Consider the following 23,660-nt stretch of genomic DNA (forward strand, 5'->3'; position numbering starts at 1 on the left):
AAATGAAAAACATTAGGGGCGTCTGGGTGGCTCAGTCAGTTAAGCATCCGACTTCGGCTCAGGTCATGATCTTGTGGTTTGTGAGTTTGAGCCCCGCCGTCAGGCTCTGTGCTGACGGCTCAGAGCCTGAAGCCTGCTTCAGATTCTGTGTCTCCCTCTCCCTCTGCCCCTCCCCTGCTCATGCTCTGACTCTCTTTCAATAATAAATGTTAAAAAAAAAATTTTTTTTTAATGAAACACATTAAAAAAAAATTAAAGTAAGTTCTAGGCTCAATGTGGGGCTTGAACTCACACCCTGAGATCAAGTCGTGCATTCTACCAACTGAGCCCCCTTTACTTAACTCTTGGAATGTGTTGCCCTCTGCTGCCATTGATAATCTGCTCCCTTGAAGTCATTTCTAGCCAACTTCTTGTGATTTGCTGGGATCTGAAAACTCTGTTTTATTCACTCATTCCTCTCAAAGAGCTCCCAAAGAGCAGTCAGAGGACAAGAAGTTTAGTTTTCAATTGGCCTGATGCCTTTCCAAAGGCATCTCAAGCCATTAGGACAAAGCAGAGGTTACTTCAGCTGAGGGATCCACTTTGGTGTTAAATGAAATACCAAGGCATTGAACGCTCCTAGAACAAATTAAAATAATTATTTTCTCCTATTCCCACATGTCTGTGCACAGCACAAGTTCTTAAACTTCCTTGGCTTCATGAATCTCAAAGGAAATGGCCAAATGAGAAGTTATTCTAGAGATTCACCTTGGATAAGAGAGTCTTTCAATATATTCCAATACATTTAATACGTTTTAGTTGATATTTTTGGAAGCACTTTGAGGACAGTTAAACATTAAAATACTTTGTATTTTATATTGGAAATACATTAAAATACTTTTAGCTTTTACAAATGCAAGAATTGGTTCTCTTACCAATTCTTGAAAAAAAAAAAACCTAACTGTTCTGCTTTTCGCTTTTGAAGCTATCTACTGGGAATCTATCACCATGTCTCAGTGCTGCGACTAGCACTCCAAGAACCCAATATTGGGCAAAATTGTGAAATGAGCAGGACGCTCCCTATTTTCGTAAGGATTATCTCCTTGATAGTTTCAATTACTGTTATGGAGAAATGTGCTAGACGCACTGATGATGGCCGTAAGAAGGGGTATATCTTCACACATATGTAGGAAATATACAGCGCACAAGGTATCAAAGGGACACACATTCCTGGAACGTTCCTCAGTGTCTCCTGTGTGCCAAGTGCAGGGAATATTAGGAATACAGCAGTGCAAAGACCAGTCAAGAAGCCCGTTGTGGGAGTGCCTGGGTGGCTCAGCGGGTTAAGCATTTGACTCTTGATTTTGGCTCAGGTCACGATCTCACGGTTCGTGAGTTTGAGCCCCGTGTCAGGCTCTGCACTGACAGCATGGAGCCTGCTTGGGATTCTCTTTCTCTCTCTCTCTCTCTGCCCCTCCACCTCTTGTGCTCTCGCTCTCAAAATAAATAAACATTAAGAAGAAGAAGAAGGGGGGGGAGGAGGAGGAGGGGGAGGAGGGGGGAGGAGGAGAAGGGGGAGGAGGAGGAGGGGGAGGAGGAGGGGGAGGAGGAGGAGGGGGAGGAGGAGGAGAGGAAGCAGCAGCAGCAGCCGCCGCCGCAGCCGCCAGTTGTGTAGCAAGAGAGCAGGGACCAGGTCCATTTTATGCACTGCCTTCCCAGACCTCACAAAGTACCTGGCCCATGGCAGGGGCTCAATTAAACTTTGTTGAGTGAAAAGAATAACACACAGAATAGGCTGCACTCTGAGAGACCATGAGAAAAGAAATCATCAGAGTTACTTTAGAGAAATCTGTCATGGAAAAATTCACCGAAACTAATTGCAGCTCTACTGTTATTTTTAATGTTTTATCTTGCCCCCTCCCTTCTCTGACAAAGTGCATCAGAGACACCCCTGAATTCTCCCATACTCCCTCCCCCTTTCCTGCAATGTGCTGAAGAAAGGCACTGTTTGAGGATAGACGCTTTGTGTCACATCTCAGAAGTCAACTTTAAGATAATTGCAGCGGAAGCAGCTTTTAATCAACTGACAGGCGGCTTTAAGAAAATTAATGAGGACAAAATCTTAGGAAAGAGTAAATCATTTCTGACAACAAAGCTGTCTTTCTTTTTTCCCAATCCCCCCTTGAAGAAATAGTACCCTTCCTTCCAGGGTACAAAAATAAAATATCTTTATTTTTGGTTTTTGCCACTCCCAAGGCCAGACAAGATTAAGAAAGGCTCATTCCCTTAGATTTCTGGGGAATACTCTAGATTGACTAGAGTTCTAGGTGACTTTTGAAAATCAAACTTTCAGGGGCGCCTGGGTGGCTCAGTTGGTTGAGTGTCTGACGATCTCAGGTCACGATCTCGCGATCTGTGAGTTCGAGCCCCGCGTCGGGCTCTGTGCTGACAGCTCGGAGCCTGGAGCCTGCTTCAGATTCTGTGTCTCTCCATCTCTCAGCCCCTCCCCTGCTCATGCTCTGTCTCTCTCTGCCTCAGAAATAAACATTAAAAAAACAAAAACAAAACAAAAAAGAAAATCAAACTTTCAGAATCTAGGGAAGTAGAGATGAGTAGATTATGTCACAGGCTAAATTCCGGGCAAAGAGGTTATAGTGAAGATTATATACTGAAGCATGGAGCTAGGACTGGCCCAAAGAGCCTGTACACGTTAGTTACATAAACACTGGCCAGGGCTGACAGCGCTGGACACCCATGCTGCCCTAAGATCTAAGCTACAATTTAGTTATGACTAATTTGAACACTCTGGATATCAAGCCTTTGCTGTGGTTGATTTTAATGAATTTATAATAATAATCAGTCACTAGGCTCTGTGAAGATGGCTATAAAAGTGACAGAAAATGGCTATAAAAAGAAAGACAACTGATGTTTCTTTATAACCAAGATGACATCCATTAATGGGCATCATAGTGATGTCTCCCATCCAAGGATAACAGTGAGTGGAATACTGGAAAAAGGAACTGAAGAAGTACTCCTTTAGATGGGGAAGGGCCTGGAGAGAAAGATAAAGATACTGCTTCTCACTTTTTAAGCCAAAGCATCTCTGTATTCTATAGCGTGCAGGCAAACAGGCAAGGCCTTGTGGTTAAGAGCTCAAGGAAAGTCAAATGTGGGCAGGTAAGAATTTTAATCAGAAATGGAAAAAGGCCTCACAGCATTAGTTCTTAAAGTACTACCACTAGGATGTTAGCATGATGCAGAATGCTTTAGGCTGGAGATACACATCAATTTCTCAACTTGCTAGAAGTATCTGAAAGATACTGTTATTAGGAGCCATGGAAGTAACCAGATGAGGTTCTAGGGACGGTGAGAGCAAAAAGGAAAAGGACAAAGTTATACTGATAGGTGAGGTCTAACTAGAATCTCCATGCAGCCAATAATTCGTTCTCAATCTTGACTGAGTGGGCAGAGTCATCTGGAGGCTTGGTAAAACAAGGATGGCTGGGCCCCACCCCTAGCCTGATTCAGCAGGCCTCACATGAGGCTGAGAATCTGAGTTTCTACGAAGTTCTCTGATGATGTTGATATGGTCTCAGCAGAGTACACATTGAGAACTACAGTCCAGTTAGTTAAGAGTAGATCGTAGGTCTGTAAAAAATGGTAACAAATCTGTGTTCTTTCCCCGCTGCCTAGAGAATGAGGGGGATGCAGATCTCTACAGCCAGAGCCCCAGAGGAAGAAGATATACATAGGGACAGTCCACCACCGAAGAACAGAACTCGCAAGGTGAAGAAGTAGGGAAGGAGAGGAATGAAGAGGGAGAGACAGGGAGAAGAGAGGAAGAGAGGGGAGTAAGGGGGAGAGAAGGGGGAGAGAGGAGCTGCCTCTCTTTCCAACACCCCCTCCAAACTAACAATCTGCCTAGGTAATAGTTGCTCAACACTTAAATGCAGTTTTACCACATAACCACAAAGAAAAGGCTTCCAATAAAGTGGACCTTATTAAGTATTTGAGGCTTTGCCTTAAAAAGCACAATGCTGTTCCTCAGAGAAAAGAGAGCTAAATTGCTTTCTCTCCTAAAGCTTCTCCCATCCAAGTCAAATGACAGTGTCCTCATCCATCACTTCTGCCAATAAAATGACCAGAGAGAAAAGCAAACCAGCACTGGGAAGATTCAAGCAACCAGTGCCTCTAGGACCTGTAGGGATTACGCAACAAGGATCCTCTTCGGTTCTTACTGAACCACTTCTATGCCCCCAACCCCCACCTGTTGGGGGGATGGTCCATGCATCTGCGAAAAAGAATACACAGCACCTTAATTCCGGTGTTGAAAGCACTAATCCTTATTCTTGCTTTCCAGTTCAAAATGCCCCAGCACCACTCCCCAGCCCCTACAGCTGCTGACTTTTGCCCTAGGTAAAACAGCACTTATTACTGATATAAAAATGGAAGAACAGTCTGGTGTAGGACTATTTCTGGTGTCATTAGTAATTTTATATTTTTGTTATTATGCTTTCACTTGGTTACAACCAAAGTTATTACAATGTGCAAGTTGCCACTATTTTAGAAAATTAATTGCAGTTTTCTGTGACAATATTATGCCTTATTCCAATTAGAAAATGAAAGCAGAGAGGGCACACAGGCAGTTCAGTGTTTTGAGAATTTAGCAAAACTTGAGCTCAGCAATCTCCAAATGCCTAACTTCAAAAACCAAACAGAAACTAGCAAAGAGCGTTCCCCGGCTCAAGTATAAGGTAGCCAGACACAAACAAGACCCTGAATCACAGAATAGCATACCCAGCTTGGAGGAACCTAGAATGGGCAGAAGGGAGGGGATGATCAAATATGTGCTCAGTCTTACTTTTCCAGATTTGCCAACCACACTAAAGTCGGGAAGACTGAGCCTAGTCTCAGAAGCAGAGAAGGGAAATATCAAAAAGACCGTGATCCTAGAAACAAAGGTAAAAATTAAAATGGCTCAACATAGGGGCAGAACAGAATCCAGAACGCAGATATTCATGGGAGAGCTCTTGAAGGCAACAACAACTGAGAGAAGACAGGAGGGGAAGCACAGAGAGCCAACAAGCTAAGTAAGGTCTGGCAGGAAGTGGCGCACAAAGGCCACAGTGCCTGTGACAGGATTAGCCAAGGATCCAAGCCCCACGCATAAAACCACATGTAAACCAGAGACTGTGTCTCTCCCCCTTGCTTGAAGGGGCTGCGGGCAGAAACCTAAAATGAAGAAAGGAGTCCATAAGAACAGCGGCTCTCAAACTCAAGTGTGTTATCAGAATTACTTGGAAAGTTTGGTGTACAAATGCAGATACCCCTCCCACCCCATTCTTGTGCAGATATGTAGCCCCCCCACCCCCACCCCGCCGCTGCCGTGGTCATGTCTGTTTTTGACAAGGACCCCAGGTGTTCTAACACAGGTTGTTGGAGGAACACAGTTTGAGAAGCACTGATCCAGAGGTCTGAAAACTGCTTAGAATAAATGCATCAAGGCAAAGCAGCAATCAGCGATTCATTTTCAGAAGAGTGTTCATATGGGGCTGGGTAAGAGATCATCTCTTGGGGAGAGATGTCACTTAGTGGGAATTAAAATAAGGTAAGTCAATGCTCTGGAGGATGTTCTCCTGGGAATGTCAGTTGACCCAACAAGCTTACCCCTCTGAATATTACATCACGGTGATTTCCAAGAAGGACCACCAAAAAGAAGGGGAATGAATTCTGGGTAGAGAAGCTTGAGGACAGGCCCATCACCCACAAAAGCATTCCTTCAAAGACAGAGCTTGACATTACAGATGGAGACACCCACCCATACTTACCTGTGCAAAGAGGAAGATGCTCTACTGTCCCATTAAACCCTCGCTCCCTGATCTCAGACAAAAAGGCCCTCCTTGACTTAAACGGTGGTACAGCATAGCTATCCAAAAAAGCTGGTGTCTTCCCTTCCACCAATGACTGAATTCAGGGATATTTTCTGAGTGCTTTGGTGCCTTTGGATGTTAAGGGGCAACCAAGACCTGGAAAACCAGAAACTTTTCTGTAGTGCAGGGGTTTAAAGGCAGATGTGGTGGACACAGGGTGAGCAAAACCTTGTTCAGCAGCCTGGATCCTGTCTCTTAGGTGAGAGGAACACTTCCCAAATGGGAGCTTTCTAGTCACTTCAGCTCCCTAAGTGGCAGATGGTGCCTACTGAGAATCAAAAAAGCCTCACCAGGAGGCCTGAGAAATAGCTCTTGTCACGAGGCATGCAGCAGCTGGCTAGCTGCCCTGAGCCCCTTAGCAGGACAGCAACGGATCACCGTATCTCCTCAGCAGACTCCTCCAACTGCATTCCCTGAGCTGCCAGCCCCATACGTGACAACATCTTGGCTTCCGCCCTGTAGCTGTTTGCCCTTAGCCAGATGTTTCTAAGCTACTTATGGAAAAGAGGAACCTTGCTAGGATGGTGGACTGGCAGGCTATGCCCAGGAGCTGGGCAGGAGCCCTGACTTCCGGAAGAGGCTGGAGATGTCCATTAGTGTTGCCGAAATCAGATCCTGTCTCTTAATGATTATAAACAATTATTCCACAATTAGGCAGGAAGGATTTAGAAGAACAGCTGTTGGGACCAGGATTCTAGGTGGTGCAAGGCAGACACCAGGTACTTTTACCATCCGAATCTGAAGAGAACCAAAATAAGAATATTTAAACTAAACCTTAATGTCCATCCTCAAATGTCTAGGTAAGAAAACAGGCCTGTGAACTTCCCAGAATGTGTTCTCCCAATCACCTAATATCAGATATTTCCAAAGTCATCTGGAATTCAAGAATTGGGACTTCCCTGGCAGTATGATTTCAAGGGCACAGACTGCCTGTTTCATGTTCCACCCCTTTCAGAGGCTTGGTGGAATATGCTGTCACCTATCACTGGTTCTGCTCGATACCACCTAGAAATGCGAAGGAGAACGCTTGCCTTGAGATCCTCTTTCATTCATTCAGCTTTTCCTAGATGTCAAGTTCCTTATTTGTACTTGAACTTCATAAAGGCGAAATGGATATGGTCTTCGCTCATGAAGAGCTCACAGTTCCAAAGAGGAGAATGACATGGGAAGAAGTAAGTGCAGTCTGATGTGATGAGTGTGAATACGCGTGCCAGTAGCCAGGTACGATGGTGGTACAAAGAGGGAGTGATTTGGAAAGGTCCTGGAAAAGGTGAAGAGCTACGGACGTTGGGTTTGAGAGAGAGGACAGTCCAAGTAAAGGCACACTGACAAGAAAGAACCTTCTGAAATTCCGGGTGCTTGGAAGTGGCTCAGCAGAGTTGGATAGAGGGTCCCTGTAGGAGACGGGAGGGAGAAGAGGCTGGCGACAACCATGCTAGGCCACCCACTTTCCGTCACTTTCTACACAGTGGATCCTATCTCTCTCTCTTTTTTTTTTTTTCCTTTAAAAAAACAAATGCTTCCATTCCAGGCATCAAACATCTACATGCACAGCACTAAATGAAGGGCCCTGGGGGATATGCCCCTAAGGAGCTTACACGGAACCTAATTGGGCAGATTAAACATACACACCACTCAGCTAAAGAAAACACAAAACAACACATAAACAAGTGCATAAAACTATAAATGGCACAGCACAAAGTGCTAAGGGAATTCATAGGTTCTTAGCTTGAGACAGAGCTTAAATACCATCTAATTAGAGAACCATTCAAATGCTCAATTCCCCTCAGCAAAAGCAAATCAGCTCCCATGGGAACTCAGTCAGAAACTAGTATGCTTGAGTTCAGAAGGCCACTAACCCCATGATGCCCAGAAGGCTTTTACGGCAGTATAAGAGAGGTCCACCTCAGACAAGACAGGGCCCCAACAGGACCTTTCTCTGGTAGTGAAATGGACGAGATGATTAAGAGCACAGCGGCTACCGAAAGGCCTCATCCTCCAACATGATTACAACCCACGGAAAAGAACATTTCATAGTATACCATTTATCAATTTTTATAGTTTGCTTCTTCAAAAAAAAATTTTTTTAAATAAGCATAAATATTTCACTGGGTCCTTTATGTATCTCCAGACTAAAGGTCTCGTGTTGAGGTAAGGAGGTACTCAGTTTGGTCTTCATCCAAAGACACTTTCAGGCCTCTGGGGAGCTCAGCTCAGGAACGAGGGTGTGAGAAAGTTCCTGCTTTTTAATAGTCCAGAGCTTCCAAAAGCTGGTCATGGATGGGCCGGACTGCAGTCTTTCCTTACTCTTTACGAACATGCTACCTCTAGTCTAGGCTGGGAGATCACACCATTGCCCTTCACTACCCTGCCAAGCCTGGAGAGCTGCCCGACAGTGGAGGCATAAGCCGTGGCACTCACCCTCATGGAGGTCTCGCCACCATGGGCCTGTTGCAGTCTGAAGACCTGGGCCACCATGTGCTCTGTGGAGGGATGCAGCAGGATCCTCCTCGAGGCCAAGCCCACCATTACGTATCGGCCCATTGGGGACAGGCTCACCGAAATGGCATTGGGACCTGAGAGCCAACAGAACAGAGAGATGTTTCCCAGAGTTCTTGCCATCACAAGGCAATAATGTTCCCTCTCAGTCTTTTCTCTTTATTTTCAGTTTGCGTCTTTGGTTACCCAGGGGCTCTCTCATAGGAGTGCAGTGAGGAGTACAATGAGAAGGTGTCTCAAGTGTTGAATACAGTGTTTGACATACAGAAAGTACTTAACAAATGCTCACCACTGTCATCATAGAATCACATTTAAAAAAATTGGTACCATACTGAAAATACTATTTTGAAATCTATTTTCACTTCATACATTAGGACCATTTTTCCACCATTAAATATTCTTCTATAAGAGCATTTTAAAGGCCAGATGGTATTTTACCCTATCAATGCACCTTTATTTATTTAAGCAATTCTTCACCATTTGACATTTTTCTCTATAAGTAACACTGCTGTGAACATCCTCATACATAAATCTCTGTATAGTTTTCTGATTATTTCCTTAGAAGTGGGATTCCTGGATTGAAGGGAACATACGTTTTAGGGGCTTTTAATACACAAGGCCAAACTGCCTCGCGGTGTATAAGCTTCCCCAAGCCATGACCAAAGCTCCTCCTTTATCTATGGCCATCACAGCAGAAGCACGTTGGTGATGCCGTCATGGCAGGAAGGACTCTTATTCTGAGATTCTTCTGTAATGCTACCAGCCAAGACTCCTGCCAAGCAATCTTCCTCTGGCCTGTGCCCTAAGGAGGCAGGGGCAGGATATGATCAGTACTCCAACCTAAGCTATGCCTCACCTAGGAATGCCCATGCAAAGGCACCGGCATCCCTCTGTCACTAGGTTGGGCTTTCTTTCCCTTACCAAATCGCTTGGTGTAGAGCATTTCACCCAGGTTATGGGGGGCCAAGGAGTACACTGCCAGGATGCCTTCATCAGGAAAGCCCCTCTGGCTGCTAGGGATGAAAGCTGCCAGGAGCTGGCCATCTGCAGAAATGTCACAGCTGGCATCATTGTAGATCTTGCAGTTCTGCACCAGCACATTCACGGAGGCTGCATCAGACAAAGAAAGAAAAGAGGGTAAGAAAGTTTGGAGTTGATGGTGTAAAAAATTCTGGGCCAAGAAATTTGGGGGCTTTCCTAAGGGCCTGAACCCTCTCTAGAAACGCTAAAGGCTGCCTTGTCAATCAAACTAAAATTTCATGGAAGAAGCAACACAAGAGACTGGAAAGGTATGTCTCTTTTACCATTTTAATAGGAAACGACAGACAGTCAACACAATCACAACCACCTGCTGAGTCTTAGCTCACACTTTGGAAACATCATTTGAGAGATTAGATATGGAAAAAGTTATTAAAAATTGTTCCTGGAGAGCCACTCAGCAGCTGTTATTGTCCAAGAGATCAAAACTAAGATGAATGAAAATGCAAAACCACTGATTCCAAGAGAAAGGTGATACAGGTAAAGCTTCCTTGGGGTGAGGATCCTACTGCACACCTGCTATGCGACATTGGAGAAGGAAGTCATTTCATGAGTTTGTGCCTTACTTTCTCATTTAAGGGAAATGGAACATTTAGAGACTTCAGACTTCTGGACAGGTCCTTGCTAACACCTGTTCCTAACTCCACAAGAGAGGACAAAGAGAAACAAAGCCCAGCTGTGGCTGGATGGCTAGAACTCTTCATTTCTCACTATGCCGTAGGCCTTACCAATACCATAAGCAAACAGCCAGGGGCAGCCTCAGTCTGTACTTGGCAGCTACAAAGAATTATGCACAGGGTCAGCCAGGCAGCAGGCTCAGCAGGAGGGAGTAGGGTGGGGGTGGGGGTGGTGGAAGAATGTGGGGAGGATCTGCTCCATGTGACAGGACTGAGATGTTGGCCAGCACTGGTCCTGTGCCTGCACACTTTGTTTGGGTTTTCATTTGAATCTCCGAAGCCCACTGTGTAATTCCCTGCCAAGAGGAAGCAGCTTACCCTTGATGTGAGCTTGGGAGCAGAATGCCCACACCAAGGGCACAAGCAGAACGGCACAACACATCCAAAGGGACCAAGTTCCTCTGGGCTTTGTCTCACTTAGATCTACTTCAAGTGCACATGAAAACAAACTTTTCAGTCCTTCTCTTTTTTTTTATTTTTTTTATTTTTTTTTTCAACGTTTATTTATTTTTGGGGGGACAGAGAGAGACAGAGCATGAACGGAGGAGGAGAGAGGGAGACACAGAATCGGAAACAGGCTCCAGGCTCCGAGCCACCAGCCCAGAGCCTGACGCGGGGCTCGAACTCACGGACCGCGAGATCGTGACCTGGCTGAAGTCGGACGCTTAACCGACTGCGCCACCCAGGCGCCCCCAGTCCTTCTCTTATTTGAAGGAGACTACTCGAATGTCCACTGTCAAAAGCATTATGGTTAAAAAAAAAAAAAAAAAAAAAATCAAGCTCAGCTGCACTCACCAGATTCCAGGTGATCTATTCTAGGAAGTCAAAAGGCCTGCCCTGGAAGGAAGGTCAAGGGCAAGTTCCCCCATGAAATTAAGGAAAACAAAACAAAGAATTGCTTTTCAGGGGCCTAAGGTTTAGGGGCTCAGGGACCCACAGTAATTTCTAATACTCTATATTCATCCTCCTTTCCCTGTGTGTTGTTAATGAAGTTACAGAGACGACAAAGTAGATCAAAAAAGACATCAGAACACATTGATTAGGCTATTGTGCCAACTCTTGGGGGCTGACACCTACAGCACCATTACACATAAAACCGAGGAGGGACCACAAGGATGGTTCTGTTTGCTAACTAATAAAATAATGACATCCAAATATTCACTGCTATCACCATTAGGGCTCTGTACTGCTCAACTTCCAACCCACCATCTGCTCTAGCCTCTGTGGCTAGATTTATCTAGTTAGCACTGAGACCGTCTGCTCCTTACTCAGGGTCCCCAGCCTGGTGCCAAAAAATGACAATCTTTTCCTCCTTCCCTAGGCTGACACATGATTCCAATTGGCGATATATAAAAAAGAGAAAAAAACAAAGGAATGGGGGAAGCTTCGGGAGTGAGTCCATCTTGATCTTCTAAACTTGAGGCTGGCACAACCCTCAGAAAGATAAAAAGAAACTGACAATTGAGACTATAACAAACTTTAGAACAGTTTTGCACAATTACCATTTTATCCACATTTAATATCTTAAAAACGCATGATGGCTATTTTATGAAAGTAGGCTTTCTTATCTCCCTGATACATAGATCTCACTCACGTGTGCTCACATACAACTCAGTTGAACATATAGAAATCTATAGTGACCCTCAGAACTCACCACCAACGTAAAATAAAAAGCACTTAACTGCTTACTGTCAGATTAATTCCTAAGGGGAGCCAGGGTGGCAAGGAGAGTACAAGTAAGGTTTTCCTTCTTCTGGAAAGCCTGGCTCTAAAACGCTGAAAAACTGGGCATAGAGACAGAAAAGCATTTTGTCAGCCTCCAGTCCAAGCCACTGTGTTTGTGTTTACTACATTATGATGAATCCAAATCAATGGCCACCTCCCAAATTTTGTTCCTTCCCCACCAACTCCACCCAGTTTCACAAGTGCTCCCAGTCACTGCAGGGAGCTCACAGACAGACATGCAAATGACAAATGAAAAGAGAATGCCGAAAACTCAGGCAGAGCTTCTCCAGGCGTATGCAACTGTGCAGCTAGTGACCCGGGGCTTCACTCCTGTCCTAATGAAGGGGATGTGGCAGGCACACAGTGATTTGGTAGCTTCACTTCTGCGAGCACTGGGTGGTGTGTTTACAATTTCATTTTTATTTCAAAGTTCCAATTAGTGGCTTACATTTGCTGCCCGTTGTCTATTAATTTCCCACATGGAAATGGAAATGTTCAGTTACAATGGTGAGTGGTCACTGCTTCAATTCACTTGTGTAGCTTCCCCTCATGAGGCTGAAATTTTGATGAGTTAATTTACACAGGGAGAGGTTTCTTGTTTTCTGGGGCCATAGGAAAGTAATGCACTCATGACAAGGACAACTCACCCTTTCTGGACTGAACAATAATGTAAGCAGGTAGAGAAAAAGGTGAAGTGAAATAAAGCCTAAGGCACTGGCAACCCACACACCAGTAGAAATCTTTGTTCTGCTCTCTGCCTCGCCTTATCACAGTGCTTCTCCAGTATTAGCATGCATCAGAATCACCTGGAGGGCTTATTAAAACACAGAATGTTCGGGTGAGGCCTGAGAATTTGCATTTCTAACAAGTTCCCAGATGCCTCTGATGCTGCTGGTCTGGGACCACACTTGAAAACTGCTGCCTTACCAAACAGTCCTTGATCCCTGAGCTGTAGCTCCAGCAACCTGCCCTGCACTTAAAGGCAAAAACACACGTGGGGAAGGGTGATGGGGCAGCTCAGAATGGAAATAAAGGTTAGGAAAGAAAGGATTTTTCAAATCAAAGCTGCTTAAGAGCTTCAGGGGGCAGCTCCAGGGGGAGAAAAAATGATGCAGAAGACAGCAGGAAGCCATGTTCCAGACTCCGCAATGTAATCTCCTCCTAATTATAAATGATTTCCAAGTGAAAATGCCCTAGCAGGGAATGGGAGGGGTTAGAAATACTGATGCCTGGAGGAGCAGATGGCTCTGCCTTCCTATCAGCTCCATAAATTATAAACAAACACCTTGTACAAAGATCGATTTGTAGCCTGTTGCTGGCTGGCCAGATGAGGCCATGGGAGCGATTAGCAGTTGCAGTGCTTTTGCAAATGCATTAGATACTGATTTGGAAAACTCAAAGGGGGTTAAATCAGCAGGGAAATTTCCTTTTGGCTCTGAGCCCATCTGGTTGCAGAATAAGACCTCCTCACAGAACTACGTATGACACTGCAAGCCCTCCCTGAAGGCACCAATCACTACATCTCCTGTGGTATGGTCTGCCTTACACCACTCAGCCACTGGATTTCTGAAGGCCAGTTCTGGCAGGAAAACCTAGTGACCAACGCTCTTTACCCAATAAGAGCTCACTCTTAAAACACAAGAGTGAGGGGCGCCTGGGTGGCTCAGTTGGTTGACCGACCGACTTCGGCTCAGGTCGTGATCTCACAGTTTGTGAGTTCGAGCCCCGCATCGGGCTCTGTGCTGACAGATCAGAGCCTGGAGCCTGCTTCAGATTCTGTCTCTCCCCCTCTCTCTACCCCTCCCCTGCTCACGCTCTGTGTCTCCGTCTCTCAATAATGAATAAATGTTAAAAACAAACAAAAAAAGAGTGAATCCAATGAGCTACTTTTTCATGAAAGTGTTTTCAAAATTATCTACACGTCTGAGGCCTTTTCACCGGCTTCTAAACTTTACAAAGAGGAATTCATTAATCTTGCATCCCAACTGAGAGAAACATGTGGCAAGAATCTTTAACTCCAGAAAAAAGTTAAATGCAATTCGGGTAAGTCAGATGACCAGCAATATAGTGGCTGCTGAACACATGAGTAAAACTCAAGCCCAGTGGCTGGCAGGCACAGGCTGTGCCACAGCCAAAGGCTACCCTCGACAGAGAGGTACGTGGTGTTCAGAAATGAATCCTACAGCAAAAGAAATTCCCTACTTACTCTTCTCACAGCTGAATCTATCAAGAGTGAAGATGCAAACTGTAACTAGAGTTCATTCAGACCAACCAGCAAACCACGGGCAACTCAGGTAAAAGTGACTATCATTCTAGAGGGTAATACCATGGGAAGGAACACTGACTATAATTAGACATATACGCCCTAAGCAACCAGAACGCAGTTCTTTTCCAAGGTCAGAACTCTAAGAAAAATAGGACACTCTTAAAAAGCAGAATTCTAACCCCATGCATGAGCCAAACTAAATGAGCCAATCCAGTTCCACATGAAACTCTCTGATCAACTCAGGTTTTACAAGAGTTGTAATCAAAAGATGCAAGAAGAAACACAGAAGGAGAATTATAGGAAGTTGTAGTTGGAACAAGTTAAGGCTTATACAAAACACACTGGGACAACCAAAAAGGCCATCAAAGCTACGACAGCAACATATCCTATGCCCGTTTTCTGAAGATTTTGTTTTCCTATCAAGGCAAATGACCTGCAACTGGGTAGAAACAACATGCTTGAGAAGGATGGGAAGCCCATTACAGATAAGGCAATGGGGTGAGAGCAATATCTTACTTACATGAACGTTACTCTCCATAGATGGAGAATACATATCCCAGTGTACTAAAGATGGGGGCAGGTGGGACTTTATAGAGTTATGGCCATACTCTCAAAGAATCATGGTGCAATTTCCTAGAAAAAGACATGATAAAAATAGCTAGCACTTTCTGACCATTTATTATATGTCAGGTAATGTTCAGAGTGCCTGACATTATTAACTAATATAATTCTCAGAACAACCCTATGAGGTTTGCACTATTATAATTCTCACTTTATAGACAAGGAAATGAAGGTGGAGAGAGATTAAATAACCAAGGTCATACTGCTAGAAGGTGGCTTGACCAGGGATTTGAACCTGGACAGCGTGTCATAAGAGTTCATGTGCTTACCCCCTTATAGGACAGTTGACAGAGAAAGTTATCAAAGAACTACCTCCCTCCATGCAAGGAAGGAAGGAAGGAAGGAAGGAAGGAAGGAAGGAAGGAAAGAAGGAAGGAAGGAAAGGAGGGAGGGAGGAAGGGAGGGAGGAAGGGAGGGAGGGAGGGAGGGAGGAAGGGAGAAAGAAAGAAGGAAAGAAAGAAAGAAAGAAAGAAAGAAAGAAAGAAAGAAAGAAAGAAAGACAGACATTAGGCCCAGACCTTTAAAATACAAAAGCATAAGCAATTCAAATAGTATTTAAACTGCTCCAAAGAAAACCTACCAAATTATATTTACTGACACCAAAATCCATAGATATTATAAAAAAGGACAGGGCCATCCCACTTGCAAAAATCAATGAAAAAAGTCTATTAGTAAGCTACATGGAAAGAATTTTACATTAAAGAATACTCCACCAACCAGGTGTTGTTTTTTTTTTTTTTTCCAAGAAATGTAAAGACAGGTTCAATATTACAGAATCCATTAATATGAAGATTTTATTATTAGATCAAAGGAGAGGAAAAAAAAACATATGATCATCTTCATAGATGCTGAAAGGCCATGACTAAATTCAAAATCCATTCTCGATAAAAACCTTCAATAAAATAGGAATAGATGACTTCCTTAAAATGGTAAACTAGTTCTGGTTCAACCTAAAAGCCAGCAATATGTTTATAGGGAAAAAGCTAGAAGTTTTCCTAATAAAATCAGGAACAATATGAAGCTGCCTGCTATTATTTAACACTGTACTGATAGGAGCCAATGCAAATAGACAAGAGAAAGAAATTACGAATGTAAAACTTGGAATGGAGAAGGTAAAATTATCACTTCTTACAGATAACACACCTAGAAAATCCATGAGATTTACCTGAGTAACAACTATAATTAGTAAACAATTCAGTAAGACAGTAGGATTTAAAAAATAAGCTTATAATAGTAAACTTAAGAATTCTGTAGGATCTATATGAAGAAAACATTCCTAACAACACAAGAGAAACTTGGAGAAATGGAAAATCATACCACATTCTTACTAAAAAGATACCATAAAGATGCTGAATCTCCTTAAGTTAATTTATAAGTTTAATGTGATTGCAATAATTATACTACAGGGTTTTTTTTTCAGGGCGGAGGGGGTGTGAAGGGAAGAAGTAAAACAGTTTTAAAGTCCATACAGGAAAACAAAACTGCTTGAGCAGACAGGATAATTTGGATTAAAGAAATAAGAGGGGCGCCTGGGTGGCTCAGTTGGTTAAGCATCCAACTCTTGATCTCAGGTCAGGTCTTGATCTCAGGGTTGTGAATTTAAGCCTTGTGTCTGGCTCTGCACTGGGCATAAAGCCTACGTAAATAAGAACAACAACAACAACAACAACAACAACAACAACAACAACAAGAGGGGATAGGTCTAGATTCTAAAATACAAAGCCTCAAAACAAACCCATGTGGTACTCTCACATGAATAATCACACAGATCACTAGGATAGAATGGATAGTCTAGAAATACATCTAAATAAACACAGGAAAGTAAAAATAGGATGAAAGTGACATTCCAAATCAATGGGGACAAATGCATTAGTCTATAAACTCGGGACAAATGAGTAGCCATATGGAGTAAAAGCTGGATCATATTCTGCTTATTTGGAACTAGGTTAAACTCTTAGTGAATCAAAGACTTGAAGGTAAAGGAACTAAAATACAAAAGTACTAACTGATCTTCCTAATGATGACACAAAATCTGGGAACCATAAATGGAAAGTTGGATAATTTTGACTACTTAAAATAAGTTCTATGACAAAAATAACCTTCAGCAAAGTCAAAAGACAAATGACAACCAGGGAGCTCCTATTAGAAGTTAATTTTCTGATTTAGAAAGAGCTCCTGTAGACCCGATAAGGAAAAGATCAGCAACACAATAGAAAAACAGGTAAAGCACATGGACAGGTCAAGAAAAGGCAATACACATAGCTAAGTGTATAAAGAGGCGCACAACCTGGTGTAATATAAGAAATACAAACTTAAAATACCTACATACTATTTTTTACCTATCGGAAATGCAAATATCCAAAAATACGGTTAACACATTCTGCCAGCAAGAGTTTAGGGAACAGGCATTCACATAGGCTGCAGGGCAGAGTAGAAATCGGCATAACCCTACAGAGGGTGACTTAGCAACATCTACCCAAATCACAGATGTATGTACTCTTCCTAACTACAATTCTATTCCTAGGAATTTATCCTATAGATATTCTTGCATGTATGCAAAACAACAAACTAAAGCACGGTTTGTATGGCGAAAGACTGAAAACAATTTAAAAGTTCCTCAGAGGAAGACTGTTTGAAAAATGGTTAAAAAATGGAACCAAGAGACTCCATTTGGACAACGGAATACTGGCACTTATTAAAAAAGAAAGAGTTAACTCTTCATATACTGATATGTAAGATAACCAACATACATTATAAAGTACAGAAAGCAAAGTGCAGAAAGAAGAGTATGTATAACATGTTACCATTTGGGTCAAACAGAAGGTGAGAAAACATACATTTGCATTTGCCTGTTTATACACACATAAGGTATCCTTGAAAAGATATACAAGGAACTGCTAATTGTGGCTGCCTATGGGGAGGAGTGGTGGGCACCTGGGAGCAGGGCTGGTAAACTTTCCACTGTAATATTATTTTATAGTTTAAAAAATTTTGAACGTTGAATACATTTCCACAAAGTAAACAATATAAACAAAATAACTTGAAATAAATTATGGCAAATAAGATCTGGGTCAGAAATGTGGAGCTGAACAAGCAAACCTGGTATTCAATAAAGGAAAAAGTAGATTGCAGCTGATTCCCAGCAGACTTAAACAGATTATTGAACATGTGGCTTATAAGTACTTAGAAATAAATGATTGCTACTGTGGTTTCACTAAGATTAGGACATGAAAAATTAACCTTATTTTCATGGTCTGACAAGGATACCAAGACTGGCAGATTGGGAAATGCCACAGAGAACATCTTGATTATTTTAAGCATCTGACAAACTCTTACAATACCTTGTAGACAAGATTTTTTCTTAAATGTGGGCTTCAGTTGGGATCATCATGCCTGGGTGCTAATTCATGAACCAAAACTGACACAGAGAAAGTCCACAGCAACATAACACAAGGACTGGTATAAAGTCCTGACTGATTCACCATTTTTGCTAGTAGTCCAAAGGAAGACAGAGAAAGCATATTTATCAAATTAGTAGATGATGTAAGACTGAGAGAAAAGTACTGAATCAAAGTTCAAAAAGGCACTGAGAGGGAGGAGCCAGGAACTGCAATTGACACTATTAAGATCACATTTAATAGAAACAAATACAAACCTGCTTTTTTTTTTAAACTTTTTTTTTAATGTTTATTTATTCTTCAGACAGAGACAGAGCGTGAATGGGGGAGGGGCAGAGAGAGAGGGAGACACAGAATCTGAAACAGGCTCCAGGCTCTGAGCCGTCAGCACAGAGCCTGACACGGGGCTCGAACCCATGAACTGTGAGATCGTGACCTGAGCTGAAGTCGGACGCTCAACCAACTGAGCCACCCAGGTGCCCCAAACCTGTTTTGGTTTTTAAAGATTCAAGTGTACATGTAAGTATAGAACAGTAGTCTTGGTTTCTTAATTAACTATCCAGGAATTTGAAGTGACCGCAAACTGAAGAGTGGCTTCAGAAAAAGCTGCTGAAATCTCATGCTGAATCAACACTATCCAAACCACCGTTGTGCTACATACTGGACAGCTCCCATCTGGAGTTTTTAACTGTGTTCTGGCCCCCCAAAATCAAAAGGGAAGATGAGAAAAATTGTCAAGGATTTGGAAACCAGGATCAGTAAAAGGAATCTCAAGGAAGGAAATCTGGCCTGAGAAGAAAGATTTAGGAAAGGAAAATGGCAATTTATCTTCAAATAGTTGGAGGACCATCACAAGAGGTACGTTAGACTTATTCTAGGGAGATTCAGAGGTAGAACCAGGACCAATGGGAGGAAATAACAGGAAGGGAACAATAACAGGAACTTATCAGTGATGGATTAGGCCATCTTGTCAGACAGTGTGACCTGTCATCTGCAGTATTCAAGCAGAGGCCGAACTGCTACTTCTCAGAAGTCCTTCATTCGATAAAAAGTGAAGTTCTTTAAAATGCTGTGATAAACCACTGAGACCTGGGATTGCGGACTTCCCAGGAAGCTGGGAAAATGGACTATCAGACAGATGTGTTTGTAAGTCACAGACCAACTGTGTTCCATCCAGTTCCATCCATTCACTGTGTTCCATCCAGTTCCATCCATTCACTGTGTTCCATCCAGTTCTGGATTAGCAAATGAGTTTAACATCACCACAGTCTCTCCTCAAGGGTCACAAGGGCTAGCTCTCAGTTCCTAAACTCCTTGCTCTTTCTTTTCTTCTCAGTTCCACCTAAACATTGAGGCTTATTAGGACAATGAGCTACTAGCTGGTGAACTCCCCAGAGTAGAGACCCCTTCATCTCTGTGTCCATCTTGGCACTGCCCCTGGCACCACAGCCACCATGGTTCGCTGCTTAGGGTGGGCGCTCAAAACATGTCTGCTGACTACCGACTGAGAACTGTAGAAACTGAGAAACTGTAGAAACTGGCAATCAGCTGCTCAACAATATCATGAGAACTCCAGTGCTCCATGGGCTTCTGAGTTCTGACCCACCAATAAGAGACACCCCTTCCACCACTACCAGCTCTACTTTGGCTTACCATTACTGATTTCGGGGAGGTCAAACTTAGTGAAGTCCCACCACTGGAGCCGGTAGGTGGTGTTGGCAATGTTACTGGCCACAGCAGACTGTCCATCACCAATCACTGCCCCTGGTTGGGGGAGAAGACAAAGAGAGCACATTATAGTCTTTATCCATGTTTCCTCTGTAAACATAAAACAACATGTACTGCGATTAGCAGGAGAGGGGGAAGAGGAAGAACCATCTGCTAAATCCCCATCTCAAAGAGAAACCAGACATGCCTCTCAGGAACAATTCTACTGGAAACATAATCCCATTAATCAGCTCCTCCCATGATTATTTAACATTTCCTTGGTGCCAACAATGTGGCAGGTAACATATATGTCCTGTCTGGTAGGCTCTCAGTGTAAAGAGAAAGATAAATTTTCATAAAATTGAGGGGCGGGGGGAGTGAAAAATGGGAGGACAACATTAACACAGAAAGGACCTACAGAAAAGCATTTCATTCCTGGATGTCTTTGTAGTAAGCAGAGCTATTTGGGAGAAAGTGTCTCCTCCTTTGCACATGACCTTCTCCCTAACAAAACATCACAAAAGGAAGCTTCCTCCAGGGAAGAGGCAGCCAGTATACAGCTGATTAGATACATAGAGACGGTAAAGAACAAATGAGGTCATATTTGCTAATTTCTTCTGGACCCCTGGCATGTAACGACAGCAGAAATTTATAAGCCTAGCTTTTCAGTATCAGAATATTTTTATTAGGGCAATATTTTATAAACCCCTCCTCTCCCCACCCCATGAGAACTTCCTTGAATCCGAATTCACTTGGAACATCTCACGGTTTAACTTTCCCTGAGATATACACTTCTGTATGACATTTTTTTCCTTTGGAAACCAATTAAATGAAAAATGGATTTTTTTTTAACAGGGTGACACTTTAATTTGCAGTTGTATTTCATTTACATGAACATGTCATTTCCTCCTCCTCCTTCTGAGGTGCATTTCATACACAACCACCCTTTTGATCAGACAAGCCAAACCCTCTTGGGAGAATAGAACACTGTTGCATGCTAGACAACCTAAATGGTATTCTCTGCTGTAAATCACCTCCTACTTTAAGAAAATGAACTGGTTAGAGCTTACTAGCCTTGGAACAACAGACTATTTTATACCTAGATTCTTCAGTTTCACCACCTTCCTCCCTCAGCATATCCCTGGCAAAACGGTTTTGTCACCTGTACTTTTGTCTTCCTTTTGGTGAGCTGCATTGATTGGTCTGTCTGCCGTTCCTGGTCTTTTCCTGTTCTTTCCCCAAATGGTCAAGAGGCTGTTCAGAGAAAATGTCCTCCATACAAGCCAGAAAAGTACCGTTCTCACTCTTCTCCAGTTGCAGCAAGCCACTACATAAGAAGACTCTTTTCAACACTAGTTTACTGATAGTGTCCTTGTCCCAGTTTCAATTTGTAAAGAAAGGTAAAAATAACAGTTCATTTCCAAGATGATAATATTGCTAGATTACGTATTCGCAACATGGGCAATATTGCCCCCGTGGGGGTGAAAACTGGTTCATGGGGAAATCTTAGTGCAATCACTAGCTTGCCTCCAAAATACTGCAGTGTGTGACAGATATACAGCATATCTGTAATATTAAAATTTCACGGGAGGGGGGATGATTGGAAAAAAATGTCTGCAAGGGCTCCGAAATACTGTTCTAGATAAACCGATACCCCCACAACAAAATTCTCTAAAATCTTACAAAGACATAGATCCAAATGGTCATGATCTCCCGGAAGGCCTGAGAAAGATAGCATTGGCAGTGCTGACAGTGAGCTCACTGACCTCAAACCCCTACTGAGGGCCCTGTGGCATATCACTCAAATAAGGTAAATCTATGTTCCTCATAATTTTAACCTTTATAGAATATCCTGTAATAATTACACCTGACTTGGGAACTTTGCTGAACTTCTCTGGGTTTTGAAGGGGGTGATCTACATATTGGACTTTAAAAAAAAAAAAAAAAAAAAAATATATATATATATATATATATATATATATATATATACATACATATTTTGAGAGAGAGAAAGTGCACGCAAGCAGGGGAGAGGGGCAGAGAGAGATGGGGACAGAGGATCCAAAGCAGGCTCTGCACTGACAGCAGAGAACCCAATGGGAGGCTCAAACTCATGAACTGTGAGATCATAACCTGGGCCAAATTCGGACACTTAACCAATTAAGCCACTCAGGTGCCCCTACTGGATTTTCTTAATAGGAACTTTCTTGATTTTGCTAGGCCCCCTTGATAATGAAAATAACTTTTAAGTTCTAAGGTCTACCACTTCCCTGGAAAGAATTACTCAATTTCACTCTAATCCAGGCTCAACATCACTAAGCTTATGAATTGTTCCCTGGTTTGCTTATCTAGATGGCTGACATTGCCCTCCAACCACTAGTCTCTCTCACACCATTGTAGTTATCATGTCCTCCAAATTTTTTTTTTAATGGAGCAAGCAAGCCTAGCTAAGAGAGTCTTTCTCTCTTTTTTTTTTTAATGATTATTTGTTTTGTGTGTGTGAGAAAGTGAGAGAGCGCAGGGAGGAGCAGAGGGGAAGAGAGAGAATCCCAAGCAGGCTCTGCGCTGCCAGTACAGAACCTGACTGGGGCTTGATCTCACAACTGTATCATGGCCTGAAGCGAAATCAAGAGTCGGACACTCAACCGACTGAGCCACCCAGGGGCCTCTGTCCTCCAACTTTTAATACAAAAGCATAAAACACAAAATAATAGAAGGTAAATTGATTTCTCAATAGATGGTGAATGGAATGTTAGTTGCTAATAGCAAGAGAGTAGAAAATAAACTGAAGGATAGAAAATAAACTGAAGAAACAGACTCCGTATTCTAGGAGCTTAAAATCTGGGGGAGAGGATGGGAGCTACAATTAGGAAAACAGTTAAGGAAAATATCAGATGCAGGGAGTCTGGGTGGCTCAGTTGGTTAAATGTCTGACTTCAGCTCAGGTCATGATCTCGTGGTTTGTGAGTTCAAGCCCCACGTCGGCCTCTGTGCTGACGGCTCAGAGCCTGGAGCCTGCTTCAGATTCTGTGTCTCCCTCTCTTCTCTGCCCCTCCCCCACTTGTGCGCGCGCGCTCTCTCTCTCTCTCTCTCTCTCTCTCTCTCTCTCTCTCTCAAAAATACATAAACATTTAAGAAAGCATTAAAGGGGGCGCCTGGGTGGCTCAGTCGGTTGGGCGTCCAACTTCGGCTCAGGTCATGATCTCGCGGTCCATGAGTTTGAGCCCCGTGTCAGGCTCTGTGCTGACGGCTCAGAGCCTGGAGCCTGTTTCAGATTCTGTGTCTCCCTCTCTCTCTGACCCTCCCTGTTCATGCTCTGTCTCTGTCTCAAAAATAAACGTTAAAAAAAATTAAAAAAAAAAAAGCATTAAAAAAAATAAATAAACGTGAAAGGGAGGAAGGGAGGGAGGGAGGGAGGGAGGGAAGGAGGGAGGGAGGGAGGAAGGAAGGAAGGAAGGAAAAACCAGAGGCTTTAAGAGTGCTGTGGATCTGCAACTGGGAACATAATGATTAAGACTCCAACCCCTGGCTCCAGAAGCTACTGTACAGTCCATGCCTCCAGAAATGTCTTCTGGAGAACAGCTGTGCAATATAATAAACATGTATGGTAGCACTGTGTGGAAGAGACTGGGGAGGTGTTCTCGGCCAATGGTGCCAGAGCGCTTAGGAGAAATGGAGCCTGGCACCAGGGAGTCGATTTTCAGTGCCATGTAAACATAGATTAGGAGGAAAAGATGCCAGCAACAGATTAGCGTATTGTCACCAGGTTCTCTTTTGCAAGAGCTGCAAGCCAGCTGAGCCTGTCTCTCGGAAACATCAG

General features: G+C 43.2%; 1 protein-coding gene across 11 annotated transcripts in view; it reads right to left on the reverse strand.

Moving 5' to 3' along the window:
• Positions 1-23,660, reverse strand: part of AMBRA1 (autophagy and beclin 1 regulator 1) — a 180,711-nt gene that overhangs the window by 22,529 nt on the left and 134,522 nt on the right. For all 11 annotated transcript variants that reach the window (XM_030330997.1, XM_030331001.1, XM_030330998.1 and 8 more), the window contains 3 exons: positions 19,787-19,897; positions 9,330-9,518; positions 8,331-8,485 (listed from right to left, as the gene is read on the reverse strand). In XM_030330997.1, coding sequence (XP_030186857.1) covers positions 8,331-8,485; positions 9,330-9,518; positions 19,787-19,897 — 455 coding nt within the window. The remainder of the gene's footprint in view (positions 1-8,330; positions 8,486-9,329; positions 9,519-19,786; positions 19,898-23,660) is intronic.

The sequence above is a fragment of the Lynx canadensis genome, chromosome D1 (assembly GCF_007474595.2).
Source record: "Lynx canadensis isolate LIC74 chromosome D1, mLynCan4.pri.v2, whole genome shotgun sequence".
In the NCBI taxonomy this organism is placed as follows: Eukaryota; Metazoa; Chordata; class Mammalia; order Carnivora; family Felidae; genus Lynx; species Lynx canadensis.